The sequence below is a fragment of the Channa argus genome, chromosome 15, assembly GCF_033026475.1.
Source record: "Channa argus isolate prfri chromosome 15, Channa argus male v1.0, whole genome shotgun sequence".
Lineage (NCBI taxonomy): Eukaryota > Metazoa > Chordata > Actinopteri > Anabantiformes > Channidae > Channa > Channa argus.
The window spans coordinates 22590947-22610293 of NC_090211.1; the positions used below are offsets into that span (position 1 = coordinate 22590947).

The 19347-nt window shown below is 44.6% G+C and overlaps 1 protein-coding gene across 5 annotated transcripts in view; it reads left to right on the forward strand.

Moving 5' to 3' along the window:
• plppr2a (phospholipid phosphatase related 2a) overlaps positions 1 to 19347 on the forward strand; it is a 44548-nt gene that overhangs the window by 8322 nt on the left and 16879 nt on the right. For 3 of the 5 annotated variants that reach the window (XM_067477975.1, XM_067477976.1, XM_067477974.1), the window contains exon 3: positions 17120 to 17332. The exons of 1 other annotated variant lie outside the window; for it this stretch is intronic. In XM_067477975.1, the coding sequence (XP_067334076.1) occupies positions 17120 to 17332 (213 nt within the window). The remainder of the gene's footprint in view (positions 1 to 17119; positions 17333 to 19347) is intronic. One more of the 5 variants, XM_067477978.1, reaches the window with a different exon arrangement.

The following is a 19347-nucleotide window of genomic DNA, read 5'->3' on the forward strand; positions in this document are numbered from 1 at the left end:
TAATAAATGTCTATAAAGTAGTTTTGACAGAATCATAAAGAATCTTATTGGACTTGGCTGTGAATCATCACATTTTGATGGTTTCATTAGTCTCATCCAGTCTGCGAGTCTTTGGGCAGGATGCAAACAACAACTGTCATGCGACATTATACTTCCTGTTTACATTCCCCAAATGATTAGAGCTGTAGGTCCAAAGCTTAGAGCTTCACCATCAGTAAGTAGTGCAATTAACAGTCATGTTGCACTTTGGTGGGGGGTCGTTAGAGGATCAGAGTTCTTGATCTATGTGAACAAACCCTCTGCAGTTTTGTAGTTTCATGAGCTGGTGCAGCTTCTCTTCCGACCTCCCCACTGTACCTCTGCCTGGGCCTAACAGGAACCAGGTTACAATGGCCACTCCCCCCCCCCCCCCCCCCCCCCCCCCCCCCCCCCCCGGTGAAGCACTGGTCCCTCTGGTTACCATCCCCTGTAAAAGCTCTCCATTAGGCCACTCCGCCATATGCCTCCCACACATCAGCTTTCAGCCTTCAGGTCTCAGTCAATTCCCTCGCTGACTCTACTTCAGTCTGTCTGTGTGTGTGTGTGTGTGTGTGTCCTGATTTGCCAACACGAATCCCGCACGTTACTGTAGGCAGAGCTGTTTTTGTGCTGCTGCCTCGACTGGTTCGTCCTCATATTCCATGCAGTGAAACAAGGTGTTGAGCTGCTTTGATCAACAACCATCCTCAGACGTACAGTAGCTTGCAGACATCTTTTCAAAACTAAACCTCTTTCACGTGAGCGAGAACGATCCATGTCTGCAGTTCGAGTGTTTTCAACTTAACTTGCGGTGCAGTGACCCTGTGTACACATACTACATGCTCATACTGCATGCAGGGGTCTGTCTTACCAAGCTGAACAATGCACTGACTGTCCCAGTCTGTTACGGATTATTTTGGCCAAAGTGACATACTGATGTCAACTGACATTATGCTACAACATATAAGATAATATTATAAAGTCATAATGTTCTAAGGCATCAGCCAGGTTCATTACTGTACTGTAAAATGATTCACAAATCCTGACATTGATGCACTAACTTGAAATTCATCAAGGCATCAGGTGATGGTAGAAAGCCTTTGCTGGTAATTTAACAAGGTGATTTTAATATCAATCACTGCTCACTATTTTAAAATCAGCTGACTAACAAACATGTGCTGTTAGCATCTCTGACCGGCGTTAACGTAACATAGCTACTTCGCGTTGTTCCCGTCCGCATGTTCGTATCTATGAGGTAAACTTCCAGACACACTTTCTGTGGACAACCATGCGCAGGCCAAACATTTGTGCCTTGCAGAAGTATTCACACCCTTTGAAATTTTCCACAGTTTGTCATGTGACAGCCACAAATGTAAAGGGATTTTATTGGGATTTTATGTGATAGACCAACATAAAGTGATACATAATTGTGAAAGGAAAGGAAAATGATTTCAAAGTTCTTTACAAATGGAGACAGAGCTCATGCTGTCTCTTTCCTACCTCTGCAGCCTTATAATTGTTTGCCATGTTTACTCATTTATATGTGACATTGTGAAATGTGCAGTAATTTGGACTCAGTGGGCAAAAAAATCTAATTGACTGTAGATCTGGAAAAGCATGTTTTACTCCAGGTGTAAACAGCCCGATACACTGTTCAGCATTTAAAAATAATCAGGGAAATAGACTCATGTTGATGCAAGTAGGGCACTGAGTCAGAGTCCAAACTGGGTTTGATCTCGTTTCTGATGCTGTTGCTAAGCAGAGAGCAACATCACATTTCTCCTGCAGCTTTGAGATTTCATGCATCAGAGTCATTGTAGATCAGGGTTTTCTCCCCCTTATATCCTGAGGATGCTTCATGGTAGAATGACAGAGCTTCTGTTGCCTTTTCTTATCTTGAATCCGATTGAACTGGTCTTATGTCAAGTTGGGTCATGAGGACGGCAGATGTAAGTCAGACGGTATTTTGTGTTTAAATCTGAACCGACGACGACGACGACGATGATGTGTCACTGGGAGAGAAAATCATCCCAAAACGAGGAGGTGAAAATGGCATCTGGGCTGAGAAGATGGTGTCAAATGCAGGCAGAAATGCTGCATCATCCACAGTTAGCCTGTGTTTGTGTACTGATGCACATCCTGTTTGATGCACACCTGTCTGCAGTCATCCAACCATCTGTCCGTGTGGAATCACCCAGTCTGAATGGAACTCGTCCAGGCTGTGAGCTCAGACGTGTGATCACACAGCTATGCAGTTAGTATCCTGATAAGACTAGTTTTTGTCACAGGAAGGAATTACAGGTGATATTTATGATACAGTACAGCTGCAAACACACCTCCAGTGGAAAACCAGAGAATCCCCATCACATGTACAATGTTCCCTGCATGTTTGTGATGCACACAGGACTCAAAGCCTGCAGCTTCATGCTGCTTTTAAAACAAGACGTTGTTACTCTTACAGCCCGGTTTGGAGAATGAAGATGACCAGTCTGCGTGTGGTGATCCTGAAATGATGATACGTAGCTGTTGTCCTCGTGGAAGCTGGGTTGGACAAAACATTAAAAACAAATAAATGATTTATTTAAAAATGATGAGTAAGGATGATTAACAGTCCGAGCACAGGCAGCTGTGGCAGCAGCGCCTGAAGTCCTCCGTGAACCGTACAGAGCAATGTCAGTGAACTATTAATAAGTTAATATTTGAGAAGTGGGCTTGTGGCTAAAAAGGCTGCAGACATTATGTGGGGGAGGCTGGTGAGCAGCGAGTCACTAACCAACAGTGATGCGCATTTTCCAAAATGTCAAACTGTTTCTTTAAATGAAGAAAACCCTGTGCTGAGGAAAGGAGCTGTGTGTGTGTGTGTGAGTGAGACAGTGATCCATACTGAGCCGGAAGGACCTGCTCTTTTATTTCACCCCACTCTCATCACCGGTTACCATGGAAACCAATCAGCCAGACTCATTCCCCGACTCCCTTCATCCTCGCCGCCCTAATCAAGAGTCACAACCTTTTCCATCAGAGACACCCACTCAGCCATCTTGCTCTGTGTGTCTCCTCTGTCCCCTCCATTGGCTCCGGCATTTCCCATTTTGTTAAATGTGATTCCCTGCCACTGCTTATCTCTCTTGTCTCACAGTTTGGGCAGATTTCTCTCGGCCGTTCAGAGACACACAGATATCCACGTCACTACTCCACTTCTGTACAAGCAGTAGGATGAATTCCTACATGTTGGTTCAGGATCCAGTTTTGAATCTTTAGATCAGGTTCTCTCTGTTCAGTGTCTGTTTCCTCTCTGATTTGGCAGAATCAGCACAGAACAAAAGACTGAAGAGTCTGTGTAATTTGTGTAGTTTGTAGAACTGGGAAGGACGAGTGCTTGGTCTGCCATCAGTGTTACAACCAACTCTGTGACCTGAGGCTGAGCAACAACCAGTTAGGGATGCACAATAGCGCCTAACCCAGTCTGGTATCCCCCTGCAAAGTGCCTTGGATAAAAGCACTATCTCATGCAGGTGTCTTAAACAGTTGCTGCACGTCAGTGTTGGAATCCTTTCACACCGTTTAGCTTCAGTCCCTTTAAAAGTGTTTGAGGCAGTTGTTAGTTGAAGGCACAGTAGGCGTCTGCTGCCATCAGAGCAAGTAGTTGATGACAACAGGACAAATATTTCATCCTACATAACACTTCTGTCTGTATCCTCTGGTCACTTCACAACTTGACCACTGTAACACTCTGTTTTCTGGTCTTTCACACAAGCTTCTCCATAAACTCCTCTGGTTCAGAACTCTGCTGCTCGTATTATAACCCACACTCCCACCATACAACATGTCACCCACACTCTTCAACTGCTTCACTGGCTTCCCACCAAATATCGTATTGACTTTAAAATCCCCCCCGAACTTTTAAAGCCCTTCATTACCTTGCACCACCATTCAGAGCTCCCACAGTTGTAACGCCTTCTATCAGTCAGGCCTAACAAGTCGGGGGCTTGTCCGGGAGTCAGGCTTAATATACTGATCACAGGAGCCGTTGGATTGCAGTAGCCTCAGTGAGGAGACATGTAGTGAAACTCAGCCTTTCAGCTCGGCTTAATGTCTGTGACTGGGTTTAATTCTTCATTACTGAACTTTGTCGCTATCAACATAACCAGTTGTGACAGTGAGATTAGCTGGACTGTGCAGAAGTGCACTGCATTCATATTTACTTGATCATGTGTCACAAGATGCTGTTTCATCAGTGCTATTTGAAGAGGACCCAGAAAAGGTGCAGACTACAAATGAAATAGGTTTTATTGTTAGTATGTGGGGGGAGATGAAGGGGTCAGCAGCAGGGAACACTTCGGAGGAGGCTGGACACAAGACACGATGGGAAAGTCTGAGGTGGAGAGGACAGGTGAATACGGTGAGAGACACTAATGGAACAGGCTTGGGTCTTACTGTGAAGAAGCGCAGATGGGACATGATGGCTACCGGGGTCTGGAGTGTGGCGAGGAAGCAGCTGGGATGGTTGGAACAGGCAGGGGGCAAAAACACACCAACGCCGGCTGAAAAGATCAGGTTAAGCACAGAAAGTAGCAACTGAAAAAGGCCGTGTCAGCAAACATCCACATAATAGTGATGAAACTAGAAAGTAACGAATAAATAGAGACAGTACCTACGAGTCCAACGTAAAGACATCCACTTGAGACAGATCAGTGCGACTCAAACAGAGGATCGATCAACCCGAGGTTTTATTCACAAAAGAAACAATAGAGCAGACTTTCCCGTGGGAGTGTCACCCATCCGGACGCCAGATAAAACCCTGGGTCTGGTGTGACCCGGGATCAAAGAGACAAAGTCGGGGAGGAGGTTAAACACATCAGGAGCAACAACAGAGACTCACAGGTGAGAGGAGACAGGGAAGGTTACCAGGGCAACACAGATCAGCATCAGTACCGTGACACATTTACTGCATTAGCTACAAGATCAGCCATAATGATGAGATCCAGTCTCCGAAGAATGTGCTTAATGTTTTCCAATAAATAGTTTTAATTTAAGTTACTGAACTGAAAACGAACGTGTCATCTGCATCCAACACAAACCCGTCAAACCCCATCTCCACATACTGTATTGGAAACTTTTCTCCGAATAAATTGTAGCTCTTGGCCATCTGGGGACACACAGGCCCATTTTCCGTTTAAAAGTAATTTGTGTTTAAACTAATTTACTGTGCTTCAGTGAGGACTGTAATGGAGAATGCAGCTTTGTGGTTAGTCACTTATCCAGACTAGTGGAGGGGCCAGTATGAATCCCACAGCCCTTCTCTCCGCTCTGCACATCAGCTGCAGCTTCGTCATTCAGCAGTTCGAAAATGAAATACACAATTTCCAATTCCCGTCCCGCGGGTAATTTTCCCACAGACCCTTGGATTCATTCTGTTTTACAAATATTACTGTTGGCCAGTAGCTTTTCACAATGAATTAGCTTCGAGTTTTCAACACAGATTTTGCAGTGAGCTCGAACACAGATCAGCTCACAGAACAGTATCATGTCAGTGTGATCATCTAAAACGGGTTTTAATCTTACTCCATTTCCCCTGTGGTTTAAAATACAAAGTGCAGCAACGGGTGCCAGCATCAGCCTCGTGGGTGTTAGTGGTAATTCTGAATTCTTCAGCATTAGTCACAGATCATTTAGACGTTAGAGAGCAGAACTCTGTCCAGCAGAGGGCAGTGCTGTAACACAGCTGCAGCTCCCTCACACCATCCAACTTTTTCTTCGCATCCATCAGCAGGAGTTTTGACAACTCCATCTCCGTTTTTTTTTCCTTGCATATTTTTGTCACTTTGACACATTTAGAATTCACGTTTCTGCATCTCGCACACTTACACATGCTTCTCACAAGCCTCTTAACACCTGAGTGACATGCAGACATTAGACAGAACAAACCAGCTTCTCTTTGGCTCCCTCCTCCATCTCTGTAAATAGCCTGGTGTGTTTAATGGGGGGGTGGTAGTTTCACACCTGTCACAGTCCAACATTCACACCTACATTACAGTTAGCTGACCACTCAGATACTGGACTGGACACACAAACATTCAGCAGAATATCAGGGTAAAAACAGACATTCACATAAAGCCACTATACTTAAGTCAAAGCCCCTGTGGACAAAGTCAGTGTCCCCTGAGGAATAAATCAATGTGCACGACTGACTTTTCTGAATGTGACTGAGCCGCGATCAGCAAATTGCTGTTCAGTTTGTAGCAGGTGAGACCTGAGTGTATGTTGATGGTGACTGAGAGACTGAAGTCCTCCGTCTGTTTTAGTCCTCTCATCTAGATGCCCGCTTTTTTTTATGCTTAGTGCAGCTTCGACATTGTGGTTCTGTGAGTTTGATTTACTGTTGGAACAACAACAAAATGTCAACCCTCAGCGTGGCTGTGATCAAACCACGAGCATCATTTCCACAGTGTCCTGGGCACATGTTGCATTTTAACTCCACAACATTTCGGAAGCTGCTCGTTTGACAACCACAGTGACTAGTTACTAGTTACAATTTTTCCAACCTGTCCAGTGACAAAAAACGATATCAGATTTTTCTTTCTTTCTTTTTATTTTCTAACTAAAGTTAATTCAAATGTAAACCATTACAGCAGTTAATGGACGACTTCGCTGATTTTAAAGTTGCCTCTTTTGGATCCAGTGTGGATGGTACATTAAACTTACCTCTGATTTTTAGGTTTAGATTTGTTTGTCATTACACAGACAAGATGTACACTGACATTGCATCAGATGGAGAGTTAGGCCTGACCCCCTGACCTGGTCCCTTACACACATGTTTTTAGTGGTAAAGAGGAAACCAACACAAACACGGGGAGAACATGCAAACTCTACACAGAAAGGGCCTGTCCGGTCCAGCGATGGGAACCCGGGACCTTCTTGCTGTGAGGCAACAGTGCTATCAAAATATCTCTCTTCTTCTAGCTGAAATGCCTCCAGATGACATCACTTTCAGGAATCTTCAGTTCAGATTATGTTCTTTTGTTGCTTACACTATGGAATTTGTATTTGTGGTCAACCTGCTTTCCCAGAGCTCCAGAACTGAACACAGAATAAACTGTCCATTAATCTAACAGCCAAGTAGACACACAGATGCTGATCTACTGCCCAGTTTTCTTGTCCAGTTAATTGCAATCCTTTGTCTAGTTTTTGGGTATTTAATACAGCAGGATGGTGTATTATGTATTATGACGGTGCAGGATGGTGTTTGTGGGCTTGACTGCACATGCAGTACTGATTTCTTTCCCTGGGATTTGTTGGCATTAAGAGAACGATATCCCCAGATTTGAAGACATCTCTGTGTTGGCTCTGCTGTAAAAAATAAAAATAAACCCACTGCTGCTCTTTTAACTGCTGCTCTGAAGCCTGACTCCTTCTGCCACATTACGTATTCATGAGCAGTGAGTAATACACAGATTGCACACGGTATAAGTTGGCAGACGGAGGATTGTGGCGCTCGGAGCAGGTACTGGGCCAGTCGTGACCAGTGTTATCTCTGTATAGTGCACGCGCAGGGTTTCCCTGTGCCACTGTGTGCACTGCAGGGGTGTGTATGTGTGGAGACAGTGTGAATGCTTCTGTTTTATCTGTTAAAAGACCGTTATATGCGGCTTACAGTCCTTCTTTGGTTTACTGTGGTCTCTCACAGTGAGCAAGGCCTCTATTTCCTGCATGTTGCCTGGTTGACCTGTGCTGGCACATGTGGCTACATTCACAAATGCCACAGGAGTCACAGCAGCTTTTGGAACCAATCATCCAACAAATAAAAACGACTTCCTTTCTGTTTTTTCTTGCACTTGCATCTCGTAAAATTGATGTTTTCTCCTTGACTTAGATTTTTGCTGCCTTGAACCTCACTTGCAAGTTGCTTTGGACAAAAGCGTCTGACAATAAAGTAAATGTAGAAAGTAGATCAGAAGACATCTTATAGTCTCTACACAAAGCAAAAGGCAGCTCATTGTTATTTCAGTGATGTCTGACAGCGTCTGCTGGTCCCTTCACTATAGAGCAAAGATCCCAAGCTAAGTCCTTCGGCTCAGTGGTGCCGCGATGGTGGAACGAGCTGCAGAACTCTGCAGGCTCAGCAGCCTCCCCTGCAGCTTTAAAGAAACTCTTCTGCAGCTTTCCTCGTCCTTGCACTAAGTACAGAAACCTTTTTGCTCTTTCTTACTTCTTTCTTTCAGGCCTGTGTGTTTGCATAGTCAAACCGACGCATTTTCTTCTCATGGCATTTTGCTCCTATGTCAAAAATGCCAAACCACTAAATCTAAGTGCAACATTTTACACATGTATGACGTCTTTTGGAATCAAACAAAGCTGTAACACCTGGTACAATGTTTGAAGGATGATGGTTTTTAGGATTACTGCTTTGGGTTGGGGGGGGACAGTGGTGTGCTCATGTGACTCGAGGCTCACCGGATCACCATCCTCTGCCCTTTGCAAGTCTCCCTCTGTCTCAGCACATTAACATGTTGTACAACACCCAACAAGAGTCTCTCTGGAGAAATAACCCAGTGTTGAGTCGCAGATCAGATCATCAAAGTGATGTCTTTCTCCCTTCACATAGACGCTGAGCCAGAACATGGCAGCAATGTTACTGTGTTCTGGCAAAACGTAGGGTCAACAATGCAGGATTGGTGGGTTTGAGCTGTTCACACGGTGGCTGGCAGGAGAGGAAATGAAAGCAACAGGAGGTGTTTTTACACGACTGGAGGAGGATTAAAGCTCCTCGTCCTTTTCCTGTTGCTCCAATCAGACTCTTCTCTCCCTTTAACCATTTTCATATAAATACAAAAAACTCTCTTCTTCTTCTTCTTCTCCTTCTGTCCATCTCACCTGTCTCCCATCATTCGTCCACCCTCCCTGTGGGTCCCTAAACGCCTCCTCTTCTCCGTCTTCTTTCTTTTCTCTCTCCTGCTGCTGAGGCTCCATCAGCTCGCTGAACGCACCATTAGCTCTGCTGCTTTCTTATTCCATTTCCCATTCCTAAACATTTTTCGCTCCATCTGAACTTTTACAGTCTATAAAACACTCGCTCCCACTTTTAAACTCCTCCAAGAAGCTGACCAACCTTTCAGGCTCCTCTTCATGAGGGAACCATCGTTTAATCCTACAAAGTCTATTCATCATGTTGTGCAGTGTCTGCATTTTTCCAAAATTATTTATTTAAATGTAAGTGTTTGTCCTTATTTGAGTAAGATGTGGACGGAGAGAGCGGTGATGCATGTTAAAGATACAGCAGACTTCCCAACCTGCTTTGCTTTGGTAATCTTCTAAATTGATGGTATATTTGGAGCCTGAGTAGATCTGTGCCTGCAATTATCCTATTTCTGAGCTGTGCAGCAGCTCCTGTGACCTCCTGGCTTTTGTTCTGACACAGCAGCATTGTCAGCTGTGAGGCCTTCTATACAGAGGTGTGTGCCTTTCCAAACCATGTGCAATCATTTCCAAAATTCTATTTTCACCTCTAACTGAGTCTGTCTGTTTGGTGTTGGACATGTTCATTCAGTGGGTTTTTCAGAGCTTTTCCCTCTACGTGATTAAACTAAGACATTAAACTAAAATAGTTTAAATTTGTGAGCCATTAAATTAAAACCGTGAGCTGAAAGCCACTAAAATGAGAGAGCTGCTCAGTCAGGTGATAATTTGCTGAAGTATTGTTCCTTTCACATTCAGAGAACATGTCCCTGTGTTCTTATTGATTCGTTTTCAGTGTAACAAATATTACAGAGTAACCTGGTCCGACACTGGAGCAGCAGCTATAAACTGAGGCTAATTCACACAAAGACTCTGCTTTAAGAACAGTGTTCAGCTTGTTTGTGTCTCAGTCTCAGCAGGAAGTCTCTCCTGTGTTTGGAATCTGATTAGAGACCAGTAAAGACCACAGAGCTACTCCAGCTCCTGCTGTGAAGCTGTGATTAGCACTGAAAGCCTGTCACTTTTGAAGCCACGTTTGAATCACTGTCCCCGTGTTAGTAGAATAGTGTCAGGAAACTGCTTTTGCTTAATGAAAGGTAGAGGAGAGACACAAAGGAAAGGCAATATTGGAGTGGGAGGACGGTGTGTGGGCGAGGACGGTACTGTAGGAGGCTTCTGGCTTCGGCTGAAAAAACAACCTCCAACTCACTATAACACAACACAAGGTCACAGTCTTTGAGCAGCAAACGTGTTTCTGTGGACTGTGTACCAGAGGAAACCAGATGGTGCTTCTCTGTTCACCGTAGGGCTTCACCATGAATCTGCTTTTAAATCTCCATCTCAATTTGAGCCTGGAGCGATGATTCGGCAGTGTGTCGCTGCATCAAATTCAACTCTGAACATTTCTCCACTGGTGCCGTAGTGTGATGAAGACCTCTGGGACAAACTTCAGTCAAACAATACACTGGCGAGATTGGTCCATAATTAAATATTTAGGTGCAGCCCTGTATGAACTGGACAGAAATTAGCTTCTACCCACCAAAACACAGTATCTTTACCTGTAATGCAGTACATTTAAAGCACGGCATTGTTTTTTTTTTTCAGTCAGGTTATTTTTTTGTCCATTAATATAAACAGTATCTGCTGCTACTGAGTCCATTGTGATACTTCAGTATATAAAAATACCACAGGTTCCTATAATTCAGCAAAAATACTCAAACCAGACAAGCAAAAGGACAGTCTGGGTCCAACATCAGGGTGCAGACAGTTAGAGCTATGTAAAAGAGTAGAGTCCATCAAGGAACAGCACGGTGCCATAGATCCAAGGGAAACTGGTACATACTGGTAAATTAATGAGGGACATTGGGCACAGGTCAGGTGAGGGGGTAGGCGGGGATAAAGTCCAGGGACATTTGGTGGCAGAATGGGGGAACTAGTAGGGGGCTGAGGAACAGACTGGACAGACAGACAGACAGACAGACAGACAGAGGACCATAATGATAAACCAGGACAGCTCAGTCAAGTTAATGTAATTCAATATAAATATTTCCAAATAATCATTTCTAAATGACTGAAGAGATTCAGAGCAGTTACATCAGCTGATAGAACCATAAATTAGCAATATTAAAGATGTTCCACATGAAAGAAATGGTCCTTTATTCAGAGAAAAGTTGAAGATCCGCATTTGATCTGCTTTATTTTAGCCGACTCTGAGCCATTCGCCCGATTGGCCCCAAATGGATTTGATGCAAATCGTTAGCACCTATCAGCACCTTTGGATGTCTCTTTATCTTTATCTTTATCTTTATCTTTATCTAAATATTAAAGTCTTTTCATTTAAACGTCGGGTGCAGAGATAATGTGACTTCAAGGTTTGTGAGTTCAGAGTTTTTGTTTGACGATGACTCTTCTCGTAACATTTTTGGTCCTTTCTCCATCACTGTGAAGATCTCAGCAGCTCCTAAAAACACATGGATGAGCTTTACACAGCTTTTTGTGGGAAAGTTTTTCAGCCAGCCCCTAAGCTTTGCACCTGTTCCTCCCCTTTTTTTACCGTCTGTGCAGTCACTCTCCTTTCTTTGCCCCCTTCCTCAGATTCTCACCTCTCCCTTATCCCCTTTTAATTCCTGTTTTTCTGTCTTCCATCCTCATCAAATTGTGTCCTCTGGGCCTCCCCTTCCTCCTCCAGGACTGCTGTCACGCTGGCCAGGTGAAGCGTAGCGTGTATTGATGGCAGGCTTCTTAATGGACAGCATGTGTCTGACGGTGGACCGCTGTGCTTGCTGTCTTTCTGCTCTAAATCCTCCATCCGTAAAACACAAAACTGCTCTTTCAGGCAACATGGCTCCAACAGCATCCAGGGACACGAGAGAAAATAAGAGCGAACATAGAAAGAGTTCGACTTTTGTGGATGTCCTGTGGATGTTTGTCAAGTAAAGATGCAAAATGACATATTTCTAATGGAACTGGTAGCGGCAGCACACAGTAGCCAATGGTAAAGACATTTAAAGTGAAGCTACAGTTCGAATCCCTATTTATGATGAAAGATTTTGGTTTCAACTTGTACAAGGACGACGTGTTATTTTTAGGGATAACAGAGGGAGGGAGAGTGCTGGTATTTTAGGAGCCGCTCTCGGCTCACTGTGGTGGGTCCTTCACATGCTGTCGGCTGTTGCTGTTCCGCCGGAGTTTCTCCTAAAATGCTCTGCGTGTCTCTGGGCAATGTTCTCAGGCGTCTTGGTGTCACCACAACTGGGCCCAAAGCGTTAAAAGTCAGACATACGTGTTCAGCAATGTCTGAGGGAAGTGGGGGGAGGGACTGAGGGAAACTGAGAGCAGGGATTTTTGGGAGCTAAAACTAAAACGGAAGGAGCTGCGTCCTTGTCCTGAGGATGTTTCACCTTTAGTTCGCTGGAGAATCTAAACTTCACCGTGATGTTTGAGGTCATGCTGCACGGGGAGGAGGATCCAACTGCTACGTCACTGGTGCTCTAAAAAGAATTTCCATTCTCTTTGTAGTGTCACAGTGTGAAACACCCTCAGATCTGTTGGGTGACAAAAGGGGAAGCACAGACAATCCAGGTTTTCATCATCATTCATCCATAAAGAAAACCCCTGGGAGCAGCTGTGCAGCAGTAACACAAAGTAACCCCTGCACATGGTTACGGCACATTTGGCCGTGAGCGTTTCTGAAGCACAGGTGACCTATAGCCTGTAATGTCCCTGAATGCAGCAGCAGCCAGATGAACGGTAACTGTTGCTAACATGATATGAAGCCTGGGCACAAAGAGAGAGGAGCTGGGGTTTGCTGGGAATGGCCTTTATTTGGGTTTTGTCATTGTCTTCACCTGCAGCAGCTGTCATTACTCCACCATGTTGACCAGCAAAGCCAACACACGTGCAGGCGTAACCATGGAAACTAAGACAGTGGACATTACTGCTGCTGCCTTTGAGTTTGAACAGAGGAAGAAGTAATCACACAAGTTACCATGGCCTTTGCTGAAGTACACAAATTGTACTTGGAGTGTAAAAATGCATTTCTGTACATTTCTGCTTTCAAACTCTGATTCTAGTTGTAAAATCCAATCCTTTAAAAAACGCCGAGGTCAAAATATTTTAAATACAATTACAGTACAAGAACTGAATCGGTTTGATGTCAGGACACAGTGAAGTCCAGTAAGTTTGGTAAGTGTTTGTTGAAGAGACAGGACATGTACTGAATAATGACATCTGCAGACAGTTGGGAGAAGAAGACACATCAACAGTTTTTAACCTGGCTTCTCATCTCTAAAACTTTTCTAATTAATCTTCTGATGAGAGGTAAACAAAGGGCAGAGTGGGAAAAGGAGTGTAAAGGATTTCTAATTGGTGGGCGAGACGTCAGGGTGTGAGTGAGCCGCAGCACGTGAAGCCAGTTCATCTTTGTGTGTGATCACCAGTGTTGGAATCAGTGCTCACATCTTTGCTGAGTTACAGCTCTTCTCTACCACATGGTACCAGCTCAGCTTAAAGCTGGATTTATTTCGCATGCGTGGAGTCTAAGCTACAGGTCTTATTAGATTCTGACCGGCCGCGGACCCTCTGCAGACTCCTGTGCACCTCTGAAGTAACCCCAAACATATTTCCTGACTTGCAATAATTTCATTAAAAGTAGCTGCTGTTTACAGGTCACTTACTCTCTATGGCTTTGGTATAGGGTGTAAATGTACATTAAACCTATAAACTTTCCTCTGACTTCCCTATAATAAAATATTTCTCCGCTTCTAGCTGAAAAACTCCTCCTGATGACATCACCTAGAGGAGTTTTTTATCATTAGGAGTTCAGGTGATGTCATTTGGAGGAGCTCTGGAAAAGCAGGTTGACCATAACTACAAACTCAATACTAAATGGTCTGCACTTATAAAGTGCTTTACACTGCTTCTAATTCACCCACTCGCTCACACACCGATGGGGGAGCTGCTAGGTCTTGCTCAAGGACACTTTGACATGTGACCGGAGGAGGTGGGGATTGAACCAACAACTGCGAGAATGGTGGACAACCGCTGTACCTTCCTGCACCACAGTCGCAGGAAGGTGCAGTGTTGGGGAACAAGGCAACAAGATGACATAATCCCAACTGAAGGTTTCTCCAGTGATGTCATCGGGAGGCATTTTTAAACTAGAAGAAGAGAAATATTTGAATATAGGGAAATCAGAGGAAACTTTAATGACAATTATTTACACGTATTACGCAAAGTGGAACCAAAAGTTAAATATCAGTGAAAGTGTCCTATAACATCTATTAGCTCCAACTCATTAGCTCAACTCAGTTTGAGTCACTCGTAGAGTAGAACACCAAAAACACTTGATGCGGTGGCAAAGAAATTCAACATGGTGGCACAGAAATGCCACCGCCAACTAATTCCTGCTTCTGATTGGTCAGAAGTGAGACGTGTCTCTAACACAGCCTCACCTCTAAGCAACCAGTTGTCTTGTCTGAACTTGTAGCGTTAAAGAATCAGTCACAGTGGTTTCATGCAGGATCAATACATGAGTGAATGTACTTGTTACCCGCCAGCTCTGAACCATTGTCTTGTACAGGTGTACGACCTGTGCCACCAACATTCTGACACGTTTTATGTACACAGTTAAAAATGTAAAGCTTTTTAGTCGACACACTGATAAACTCGAGGCGAACAGGGGTTGGTGGTCTCAGAGTAACTGCATCTCAGATAACTGTAGTGGAGTAAAACTTAAATACCTTAAAGCTACAATATGATTGTGAACTAGTGCTAGAGGCTAAAGTCAACCCACTAGGCTCCACCCACCCGTCCTTCTCCCTGCTCTCCTCTTCTACCACCTGCTACACTCCACCATGCTCTGCACAGCTGTTCAGGTAATAGTCGTTATCTAATTCCGACAAATAATATTAAAAAACTTAATCCAGCAGAGATTCTCTTTGTCAGAAGGCTGAGCCTCACTCAAACCCTTTGGAAGCGAATGTCTCTGCAGAGCTGCACTGTTGACGGCTCAGTCACATTTGGAGAAGAACTCGCTTCAGTTACACAGAACTTGAGTAAATACAATCACTACTTTTGTTATGATGATGCATTAACACTGTGCTGCTGTTTCTGATTTTCTGACACAACGTGATCTAAAAGATGATGAAAATGATTCACCCATAAAACAAAGCTTTTATCAGCTGGACACTGGAGGCTCAAGTTCACCACGGACCTGCAGGTCTGCAGCAGCTCCAGCACAAACACATTCACTGGTTTTGTCTAAACCATAAGTACACTGCTGATTTTTAAGGCAGTGGGTGGTGGTGGTGGGGGTGGGGGGGGGGGTATTATTGTAGCTCCTTCACTTTAACAATCACATGCATGAGTCAGAGCCGGTCACAATAGGCACTTTGAATTTTTTCATAGTTCATAGAACAGTAACCAGAGTTTCCTTTTTTTATGTTTGGACCTCTGGCTGCTGTTTATTAAGCTAAGTCCATTTACATTAGGATGTGTGTGTTTTCAGCACCGTGAGACAGCTGTGATGTCCTCAGCCTGTGTCTGTGTGTCTTCCTCGGCGACAACATCCATGCTGTAATTTCTGTCCTAGGACTCTTGCTTTATTGACAGTTGTGTTGTCATGAGATACTTGTCATACAAGTTTAGAAGATGTGGTCAGTTAATCCAGATTTACAAATCAGATCCAGACCCCAGGATGTAGATCCGAGCATCATACGACCCCTCCACCATCTAAGCAAACCACGGGTTTACAGCCGGCTCGTGTTCATAGCGTTTCCAAAGCCAGTGTCAGACTTAAAAATGTGTGTTTTATTGAGGAGAGCTACAATACACTCCAGCAAGGCAAAGCCACCAAAAAGCTTCCAGCAGGGGTGTGTGTGTGTGTGTGTGTGTGCAAACTCTCCCATACACACACAACCTCACATCTAACAGTTGCACAAAAAGCAGCAAAAAATAATTGTGTGCATGTCAAAGAGTAATCAGTGTTTAGAAAAACCTGATTCTTCACCACGACGACCACAGACAGCCAAGCACGTCTGTCTCAGGGGACACACCAAGAATAAAAACCGTCCGACGTGTATAAATACACCAGGCGTGTGTGTGTGTGTGTGTGCACGTGGCATGTAGCTGTTTCTTTAAATAGGGGTTGGTAGGTATTAGTACACAAAAGTACACATGCTGTACACACATCCCTGGTCAGGATCATTCAAGTTTGTAGGTTTGTTTGTAGCCAAAAGCTAAGACCAATGAAACAGTCTGAGTCATTAAACTCTAATCAAACCTTCAGATTTCAAAACCAACGGCCTGGTGAAGTGGAATCAGATGTTTTCATCTTTGGGTCAGGAGCGATTGTGTAGGAGATCAGTCATTTCAAAATGCGAACCTGAATTCAGTGAGTCCAGCACTCACAGTATGAGTTAGTATGTAAAAGCAGAAACCAAAAAACTTCCAAGATGAACTGTAGAGGAAACAGCACACATCCATGTACAGGGAGCAGAGCTCAGGCTTATTAAAATCACTGGGTCAGTCTGTAAAAAGGGGAGTGAAATGCTGTAAAATGATTAGAAAGGGATTATGATTTTTTTATATTGGTGATTGATGAATCATTAGAATGTACATTTTTATGACTCACCGATTCACTGAGTGACACGTTAACAACCTTTTCCTCGTCACGTCCACGGATTCATCGCTAATGTGTGTCTGTGCACATGCTGCTTCCACAAATACACCCACAGCTCAACTGTAGTAGATTTCCTGAGTGCCAGCAGCCCTCCCACCTCCCACCTCCCCCCTCCCCCTCTCGCTCCCTCTCTCCCTCCCTCTTGCTCTAATGCTCTCTTGCTTGCTTGCTCCCCATGCACTTGTTTCTTTTTGCTGCTTGTTTTGCAGGGGGACCCTCCGTTATTCTGTTATTCTGTTCTTGCACATTTTCTCTTTCTTGTCTTATCTCTGTCTCGTTCTCTCTCGGTCTCTGTCACAAACTGAGCGTCTCCTCTGTCCGTCTCTTTCTCGGTCTGTTTCCTATGCATCTCCCTGTGGCTAAGGGGAACGGGGACTTGACTATTCCCTCTTCCTCTCCTCCTCCTCCTCCTCTTCCACCTCCACCTCTCCCTTTTCTACTCCACCTGCCATCCTCTGGCTTCCTAAGGGTCGGATAATGTTCTATTTCCAGTTGGTGATCATGGCTGGGACGGTGCTGCTGGCTTACTACTTCGAGTACACCGACACCTTCCCTGTGCACATCCAGGGCTTCTTCTGCTACGACAAGAGCTTCTCTAAGCCCTACCCCGGGCCGGACGACACCAGCAAGATCCCCCCAGTGCTCATCTACTCGCTGGTCACAGCCATCCCTACAGTCACGGTAAGAGCTGGTGTGAAATTAAAGATCCAGACATGGAAGGATGTTTGTATCCAGTGAGCAAAAGAAAAGAGCTTTAACTCTAACTTGTCAAAGTTCAAGTGCTTGAACTGTTTGTGTGTTTGACAATGTTTTCTGCTTCTCATGATTTGTGGCTTTGTGCAGTCTGGCACTGAATCATCCCTGGTTTGAACACGCTGCAGCGCTGACACAGTGAGCCCACTGTTGAGCTGCACGGAGGTAACCCCCTCCATCCACGACAGGCAGGCGAGAGAGGGAGGGCAGAATCAGCTCAGAGAGCAAGAAGATGTGAGTGAAGACACAGGTGATTAGTGAACGAGACAGAGAGAAAAAGCACAGTGAGAGAGAACAGGAGTAGGAGTAGGAGTCAGAGCCATAATGGCAGGCAGCAAACGCTCTCTGTAAAACTCAAGATGAGAAGTGTCTGAGCCCCCAGTAAAACTGGATGCAGCGAGCGTGAAGAACACCTGCCTCCGACTCTGAGCACAGACCTGAAGGTCCCCAGCACAACACAGACGCACAACCTGAGCAGAGTGCAGAGACACAAATCCTGTCTGTGTGCACCAGCTGATTGTGGTGAGAATGCTTGTAGGTCACATGTAGAATCCCATCATTGGTTGTTTCCACTGTGTCGGGGAGCCTGCAGAAGTGCTGCGTCTCTCTGTCGGCAGCGATCAGGCGAAGGTGTTGTGTTGTGTACCGCTGCTTGTGATCGACACAGCTTCAGCATCAGCTCTCTACACTGTGCTACTAAAGGCTCTAACTGTCTGCTGCTGAGGCTGAGGGACTGGGATGATGCAGTGGCTGTGTCTTGATGGTGAAACACTAACTTTCTGTCAAACTGTCATCATTTCTACTTTGTGTTTCTCTCAGCAGAATTCTGCCCAGGAATCAAAGGCTTCTTCATTTAAAAATCCCACAGTGACCCTTTGTGGGCTCTGTAGTAACATCACATCGCACATCGGATGAGTTATTACTCAACAAGCATTCGTGTCAGCTCTTTACAAATTAAGCAGTGGCGGATTTTATGCCTTATTTGTCGTGAGATAAGCGGCTGGAAATCTACACCAGCATAACTGGTGCATGTTCAGTTTCTTAAATCAAAATGAAAGAAACTGCTCTTTGTTTTGGTTTAACACTGCTGCCGTATTCAGCGCCCGCACTCACTAATCTAATCCAAGCAGAGCTTCACAGCTGCCGTAGCTCAGGGTAAATTACTCAGGAAGTCGATCTGGGTCAGAGCACATTACGTCCAGCAGATTCTCTGCTCTAAAGTGTGCTGACACAGGCCTTGGTGTGCAGAAACTCCCTGTGATAGCACCAGACTGGGCCAAGTGCTTTGCCATCCGCTGCTGGTTTCCAGAAGAGCTTTGCGTGTTTTTCGGCCAATGCAGCCGCAAATCAGAGACCTGTGATTTTCTATCCGTGGTGGTATTTTAGCCGAGATCCACTCAAAGGACGTGTTGTTGCTGTTCTGCAGCCTTAATCAGAGTCCTCCAGGCCAACAGAGGGTGCTGTATCTCACTAAAGTGTTAGCACAAGCTGGGGTTTGTTTCTAACGTTTGATGCCATATGACATGACTACGCTTTCACTGATGTTGAACTTGCTTCTTTTGGATCTGGTTTGGGTAGTACATGCAAATGGATGCTGTTAAACTTCCTTCTTAGTTCCTTGTATTAAAATATCTCTCTTTTTCTAGACCTCCAGATGACATCACCTGGAGGAACCTTTAGTTCCTTCAGTTATGTCATCTTGTTGCTCATACTATGAAGTTTGTAACTGTGTAACCTCCTCCAGTTGTCACCATCTTAACTCCTAATGATGGAAGAGTTTCTCAGCTAGAAGGAAAGAAATATTTTAATTTAAGGAAGTCAGAGGAAGATTAAAAACATTAATATTCATTTACACCCAAAACTAAAGCCATTTGTGGAGCTGCCCTTTAAGTTCTTTTTGTGGTCCAAAGACTGTTTACTGTAACTTTACAGTAGAGGTAGTG